A 7,926-nucleotide genomic window follows, 5' to 3' on the forward strand; every position below is an offset into this window, starting at 1 on the left:
GAGACTCCAACTCAAAAAAAAAAAAAAGATGTGTTTGGGGCCAGATGCAGTGGCTCTCACCTGTAATCCCAGCACTTTGGGAGGTGGAAGTGAGAGAGTTGCCTGAACCCATGGGTTTGAGACCCATGACAACATGGTGACACTTTGTCTCTACAATAAATCAAAAAAAATAGCCGGGTGTGGTGGCGCACGCCTGTAGTTTCAGCTACTTGGAAGGCTGAGATGGAAGGATTATTTGAGCCCAGCAGGTCGAGGCTGCCGTGGTCCTGAGCATGCCACTACACTCCAGCCTGAGTGACAGTGAGACTCTGACTCAAAAAACAAACAAACAAAGAAACCATAAAGCATATGCTTGGGCCAGTCACAGTGACTCACACTTGTAATCCCAGCACTTAAGAAGGCTGAGGCAGGAGGATCACTTGAGGCCAGGAGTTTGAGACCAGCCTGGACAACATAGTGAGACCCAGTCTCTACAAAAAAAGAAGAAAAGCTGGGTATGATGGCACGTGCCTGTAGAGCCAGCTACTTGGAAGGCTGAGGCAGTAGGATCACCTGAGTCCAGAAGGTCAAGGCTGTGGCAAGCCATGATCATGCCATTGCCCTCCAACCTGAGTGACAGAATAAGACCCCAACTCAAAACAAAAAAAAAAGGAAAAGAAAAAATAATCCTGGTGTGGTGGTGCACATTTGTAGTCCTAGCTATTTAGTAGGCTAAAGTGGGAGAATCACTTGGGCCCAGGAGGTTATGGCTGCAGTGAGCCATCATTGCACCACTGAACTCCAGCCTGGCTGATAGAGCAAGACCCTGACTCTAAAAAAAGTAAATAAGGCCGGGTGGGGTGGCTCAAGCCTATAAGTCCAACACTTTGGAGGTCAAGGTGAGAAGATTGCCTGAGCCCATGGATTCGAGACCAGCCTGGGCAACTTGGCGAGACCTCATCGCTACAATAAATAAATTTTAAAAATTAGCCGGGCATGGTTGCACGTGTCTGTAGTTCCAATCACTTGGAAGACTGAGGTGGAAAGATCACCTGAGCCCAGCAGCTCAAGGCTGTGGTGGCCAGGAGTGTGCCACTGGCCTCTAGCTTGGGTGACAGAGTGAGACTCCAACTCAAAAATAAAAATAAAAAAGAGTAAATAAAACGTGTGTCTGTAAATTTCTCTGCAAGGGCTATATCTATTTGTGTGCTGTTTGAAATAGTAGTTACACTGTAGGAAGGAACAGCACTTCCCTGAAGTTATTTTATTTTTATTTTAAAGACGTGGGGTTCAATTCAGGGTTGGGCATACAAATGTTCATTATGCAGGTACTTTGTTGATGAGGTACCCTGAAGTATTTTTAAATCGGCGTATTTTTTTTTCTTACTTGTAGTGAACTCATCTTGTCCCCATGAACTTTTCAACATAGCTCACTCATTACTTGTGGGGTCATTTGCAGATTTTCACCTTTTTGTATTTAAGATAACTGTAAGGTGTTGTGAAGCTAGTATGTTTGTTTTGTCTTTGTTCTAGATGATCCCTCTGATAAGCCACCTTGCAGAGGCTGCTCCTCCTACCTCATGGAGCCTTATATCAAGTGTGCTGAATGTGGGCCACCTCCTTTTTTCCTCTGCTTGCAGGTAACTCACTAATGCTTGCCTCTCCTAGCCTAGTTTTATGATATAATAATTCAGAGATTACTGTCTATTGCTCAGGAAAACCATAGCTTATTAAATCTATTTCTCCTAATCAGTCTTCCATTACACATTTTGCCAGTGAAAAATTGGGGAATAGAGCACATGGATGAGACATACTGTTGATTATTCCACATCTGTGTATCAACCTAATGCTTAACACTGTTTTTGTAAGTAAATTTAAAGCATTGGGATTACAGGAAACAGACTTTGAGGATTATTCCTTTTGATGACACATTATAGTCTTGTCAAAGAGGGATCTCTGTAAAGGTGACATGGGGACAAACCATTTTGTAAGCGATTACGGTAGTAATAATACTAGGTGCTTCCTCTGCTAGGTACTGTTTTGAGTACTCTATACATCGCTAACTCTCTTTTTTTTTTTTGATTCAGAGTCTCACTCTAGCCCAGGCTGGGTTGCAGTGGCACGCTCATGACCTCGACCACCACATCCTTGACCTGCTGGGCTCTGGTGATCTTTCTGCCTCAGCCTTCCAAGTAGCTGGAACTACAGGCAGGTGCCATTACACCTGGCCAATTTTTCTTGATTTGTTGTAGAGATGAGGTCTCCCCAAATTGCCCAGGCTTGTCTCGAACTTGTGGGCTCAAGCAATCCTCTCACCTCAGCCTCCCAAAGTGCTGGGATTATAGGCGTCTCGCCCGGCCCATAAATTAACTCTTAAATCATCATCGCAATCGTGTGAAGTATAAGGAGTATGTTCTTTTTTTGTCTTTTTGTTTTGTTTTGTTTTTTTGAGTCAGAGTCTCACTCTGTTACCCAGGCTGGAGTACAGTGGCATGCTCACAACTACCTCAGCCTCGACCTGTTGGGCTCAGGTGATCTTCTGCTTCCGCCTTCCAAGTAGCTGGAACTACAGGCATGCGCCACCACACCTGGCTAATTTTTTTTTTTAAGTTGGAGTCCCACTCTGTCGCTCAGGGTAGAGTGCAGTGGCATGCTCACAGCCACCACAGCCTCAACCTGCTGGGCTCAGGTGATCTTTCCACCTCAGCCTTCCAAGGAGCTGGAACCACAGGCATGCGCCACCAACTCTGGCTAATTTTTTTATTTTGTGTAGCAGTGAGGTCTTGCCAAGTTGCCTGGGCTGGTCTTGAACTCCTGGACTCAGGCAGTCCTTTCTCCTCAGCCTTCCAAAGTGCTGGGATTACCGGCGTGAGCCATTGCACCTGACTCGGCTAATTTTTATGATTTATTGTAGAGATGAGGGCTCGGCAAGTTGCACGAGCTGGTCTCGAACCCAGGGGCTCAGGCAATCCTCTTGCCTTAGCCTTCCAGAGTGCTGGAGTATGTTCATTTTATAGATGAAGAAACTCAGGCTAAGAAAGGTTAAATAATTTGCTCAAGGTCGTATAGCAAATACTATATTTTAGCAGGTCCAAGACACTTGATGATAAGAAACATCTCAATTTTTGAATTATTAAAATGTAAAAGTGGATAATGAAAGTTGTGATAGACTGTCGATTATAAGATGAATCCTGATTTCAGAGTTTTAAAATATGAAAAAAGGCCAGGCTTGGGGCTCATGATCCCGTGCTTTGGGAGGCCGAGGTGAGTGAATTGCCTGAGCCCGTGGGTTCGAGACCCACCTGGGCAACTTGACGAGACCTCATCTCTACAATAAATCCAAAAAATTAGCCGGGCGTGGTAGCGCGCACCTGTAATTCCAGCTACTTGGAAGGCTGAGGCGGAAGGATCGCCGGAGCCCAGCAGGTCAAGGCTGTAGTGGCTGGGAGCAGCCAGTGCACTCCAGTCTGGGCAACTGAGTAAGACTCCAACTCAAAAAATAAATAAATAAATTAGTTAATTAATTAAATATGAAAAAAATATTTCTCTTAGAATTACTGAAATATGGACAGGTGTGGTGACTCAAGCCTGTAATCCAGCACTTTAGGAGACCAAGGTGAGAGAATTGTCTGAGCCCAGGGGTTCGAGGCCAGCCTGGGCAACTTGGCAAGACCTCATCTTTACAGTAAATCAGAAAATTAGCTGGGTATGGTGGCTTATGCCTGTTGTTCCAGCTACTTGGAAGGCTGAGGTGAAAGGACTGCCTGAGCCCAGCAGGTCAAGGCTGCGGTGGCCGTCAGTGTGCCACTGCACTCCAGCCTGGGTGACAGAGTGAGACTCCAACTCAAAACAAAAAACAAACAAGACTGGGCGTGGTGGCTCAAGCCTGTAATCCCAGCACTTTGGAAGGCCAAGGTGAAGGGGTTGCCTAAGTCCACGGTTCTAGAACAGCCTGGGCAACTTGACGAGATCTCATCTCTACAGTAGATCAAAAAATTAGCCAGGCACAGTAGCGTGCGCCTGTAGTTCTGGCTACTTGGATGGCTGAGGCGGAAGGCTCATCTGTCTGGGCAACGGAGTGAGACTCCAATTCAGAAAAACAAACAAAAAAAAGAATTGCTGAAATATGGTAAGTATGGAAGCAGTGTTCAAAGTTAGGTAGTCTGATTCCAGAGCTCATACTCTTATCAAAGAAGGAGTTGTCTTAGAAAAAGTCTTTTTTTCAGATTTGTTTTTTCTCTGTTAGGGTCACTGAAGAGTTGTGATCCTAAATATATTATCAAGATTAATTGAATTATTCTTAAAAACTTGTCACAAGAGTAGAGTACTCCCAAAGTATCTTCTATGTTCTTTAAGAAAGCATTTTGAGGCCAGATGTGGTGGCTCACTCCTATGATTCCACCACTTTGGGAGGCTGAGGTGGGAGAATTGCTTGAGCCCAGGAACTTGATACCAGCCTGGGCAACATACAGAGACATCATCTCTACAAAAAATTTAAAAGCTAGCCGGGCATGACAATGCTGGCCTGTAGTCCCAGCTACTTGGGAGGCTGAGGTAGAAAGAAGGCCTGAGCCCAGGAGGTCAAGGCGAGATGAGCTGCGATCATGCCATTATACTCCAGCCTGGGTGACACAGAGAGACCCCTGACTCAAAAAATTAAAATTAAAAAGAAAGCATTTTGCCGGGCGCAGAGGCTCATCTTGCCTGTAATTCCAGCACTTTGGAAGGCAGGGGCAGGAGGATTACCTGAGCTCAGGGGTTTGAGACCAGTCTGGGCAACATAGCGAGACTTGTCTCTACCATAAATCAAAAAAATCAGCTGGACATGGTGGCGTATGCCTATGGTTCCAGCTACTTGGAAGACTGAGGCGGAAAAATGACCTGAGGCCAGCAGGTCAAGGCTGTGATGGCCATGAGCGTGCCACTGCACTCCATCCAGCCTGGGTGACAGAGTGAGACTGCAACTCAAAAAAAAAAAAAAAAGGCATTTTGAAAAGTAGCTTTTTATAACTTAATTATTCTTTCTTTCCAGTGTTTCACCCGAGGATTTGAGTACAAGAAACATCAAAGTGATCATACTTACGAAATAATGGTAATGATGAAGTTGCTGTGAATTTGTGTTCATTTTTCAAATATTAGACTGGCAATTTGTTTTCTTTTATCTCTAAGTATCATTCCCTTTTCTTTTGAATTTGGTTATCATTGGTATCCAGTAAGTTTTTTAGGTCTACTGAAAAGTCTTTTGGGTCTACTAATGTATTTAAATACTAAAGTAATTTTATATACTCAGATTTTTGTTTCAAATTTAGAAAGTATTTAACAGAAGTACTTTATGAGATTCTGATATGAGGATAAGAGGTATGCAACTTTTTCGGTTCATTGATAAATATATAGCCACCATATTGTCACTGTGTGCTAATGGTATTTTTATGTGGTTTATGAAGGCAGTGGCGAAGTTTATGTCTGACACACCATTCCTCTGCTTTCAGGAAATTACCCTCTTAGTTAAGTTACAAAATGAACACAGCAAATGAGTTAATACGTAAAGGTTACTGAAGAGGTAAACTGGTTTATAAGCCAGAATAAAACTTGGCTATAATTTGATTGATTGTATTGCCACCTCTGAAGAAGGAATGAAAGTGTTGATAGTGTCCTTCCAAGCCCTGGCCAGGGGAGTGGGTGATTGAATAAGCCAAAGTAAATATCCAATCTGCTTGACAGGTATGTGTACCTCTATTAAGATAGTTTTGTTAGCACAGCATATTAAGCATATAACTAAATATAGTTCACTAAGCAGTTTTCTGACATTTGGCCTTCTTGGTTTTTCTTACAGGAAAGAATGCAGTTAAAATTTTCACATTTTATATTGATCTATATTTTTTTCTACTGCTGCTGTAGCAAATTATCAAAAATTAAGTAGCTTAAGACAACACAAATGTAGCCGGGCTCAGTGGCTCAGCCTGTAATCCTGCACCTTTGGGAGGCTGAGGTGAGTGGATTGCTTGAGCCCGTGGGTTCAAGACCCGCCTGGGCAGCAAGACCTCATCTCTACAATAAATCAAAAAATCAGCCAGGCGTGGTAGCGCATGCCTGTAATTCTGGCTACTTGGAAGGCTGAGGCGGAAGGATCGCGGAGCCTAGCAGGTCGAGGCTGCGGTGGCTGGGAGCAGCCACTGCATTCCAGTCTGGGCGACAGAGTGAGACTCCAACTCAAAAAAAAAAAAAAAAGCTGGGCTCGGTGGCTCAGCCTGTAATCCCGCGCCTTTGGGAGGCTGAGGTGAGTGGATTGCCTGAACCCGCGGGTTCGAGACCCGCCTGGGCAGCAAGACCTCATCTCTACAATAAATCAAAAAATCAGCCGGGTGTGGTAGCGCATGCCTGTAATTCCGGCTACTTGGAAGGCTAAGGCGGAAGGATCTCCGGAGCCCAGCAGGTCGAGGCTGCGGTGGCCGGGAGCAGCCACTGCACTCCAGTCTGGGCGACAGAGTGGGACTCCAACTCAAAAAAAAAGACAACACAAATTTGTGATCTCACAGTTCTGTAAGTTAGAAGTCCGTTAAGCCCAGCTAGTTTGCTCCATGTCCCATAAGGCTGAAATCAAGCTGAAGTAGCCTACGCTCTTATCTGGAGACCTTATGGGAGAATCCCCTTCCAGGCTTATTCAGGTTATTGGCAGATTTCACTGCCTTGAGGTTGTAGGAAAAACAGCACTGGCTACTGGTCAGGGTTTGTTCTAGAGGCTACCTGCTTTCCCTGACTCCTGGCCCCCTTTCTCCATCCTCAGAGCCAGCAACACAGGAGGTCCTTTAGGGTTGTTAATGAAATGCTTGCATTTTCACTGACCTTTCCTTCTGCCTTCTCTCTCCTTTGCTGAGTCTCTCTGAATGACTCTTCTACCTTCCTCTTCTACTTTTAAGGGCTTCTGTGATTACACTGGGCCCACCAGGATAATCTCCCTACCAGCTAATTAGTAACCTTAATTCCATCTGCAAAATCTCTTCACAGCAGTACGTAGTTAGTGTATGAATAATTATGGGGCAGGAATCTTAGGAGAAGGGGAACATCTTTAGAATTCAGCCTACCACAGCACTGTAGTGTGTTTTCTTCGATCTCTCTCTCTTTTTTTTTTTTTTTTTTTGTTGAGTTGGAGTCTCTCTCTGTTGCCCAGGCTGGAGTACAGTGGCACACTCATGGCCACCCCAGTGTCAAGGCTGGGCTCAGGTGATCCATCCTTCCGCCTCAGCCTTCCAAGTAGCTGGAATCACAGGTGTACACTACTACATCCGGCTAATTTTTTTTTTTTATTGCGGAGACAAAGTCTCACCATGTTGTCGAGGCTGGTCTTGAACCTGAGGGCTCAGGCAGTCCTCTCACCTTTGACTCCCAAAGTTCTGGGACTACAGGCTTGACCCACTGCATCCAGTCTCTTAAGAGTTTAGTAAGGGTAAATCAGCAATTTTTTTTTTTGAGTCGAGAATCTCACTCTGTTGCCCAGGCTGGAGTGCAGTGGCATACTCATGGCCACCACAGCCTCGACCTGCTGGGCTCAGATGATCTTTCCAAGTAGTTGGAACAACAAATACCTGCCACCATGCCCGGCTAATTTTTTTTATGTAATTTATGTTGCCCAGGCTGGTCTCTAACCTGTTGTAGTCTTACCTTGTCACCTAGACTGGAGTGCAATGGCACGCTCATGGCCACCGCAGCCTCTCAGGCAATCCTTCCACCTCAACCTTCCAAGTAGCTGGAACTACTACAGGTGTGCGCCACCACACCCAGCTAATTTTTTGATTTATTGTAGAGATGAGGTCTCGCCATGTTGCCCAGGCTAATCTCAAACCTGCAGGCTCAGGCAATTTTTTTGCTTCTGCCTTCCAGAGTGCTGGGATCACAGGCGTAAGTCACCACACCCAGCAAATCAATCAGCATTTTTTTTTTTTTTTTTTG

At 44.9% G+C, this 7,926-nt stretch overlaps 1 protein-coding gene across 4 annotated transcripts in view; it reads left to right on the forward strand.

The window, feature by feature from the left end:
- TADA2A (transcriptional adaptor 2A) overlaps window positions 1–7,926 on the forward strand; it is a 66,936-nt gene that overhangs the window by 13,388 nt on the left and 45,622 nt on the right. For all 4 annotated transcript variants that reach the window (XR_504875.1, XM_008066952.1, XM_008066953.1 and 1 more), the window contains exons 2-3: window positions 1,513–1,619; window positions 5,012–5,071. Coding sequence is in view for 3 of the 4 variants with exons in the window: in XM_008066952.1 (XP_008065143.1) it covers window positions 1,513–1,619; window positions 5,012–5,071 (167 nt within the window). In the remaining variant the exon portion in view is untranslated. The remainder of the gene's footprint in view (window positions 1–1,512; window positions 1,620–5,011; window positions 5,072–7,926) is intronic.

The sequence above is a fragment of the Carlito syrichta genome, unplaced genomic scaffold (genome assembly GCF_000164805.1).
Source record: "Carlito syrichta isolate Samal-C Ts95f unplaced genomic scaffold, Tarsius_syrichta-2.0.1 Scaffold309200, whole genome shotgun sequence".
Classification (NCBI taxonomy): Eukaryota; Metazoa; Chordata; class Mammalia; order Primates; family Tarsiidae; genus Carlito; species Carlito syrichta.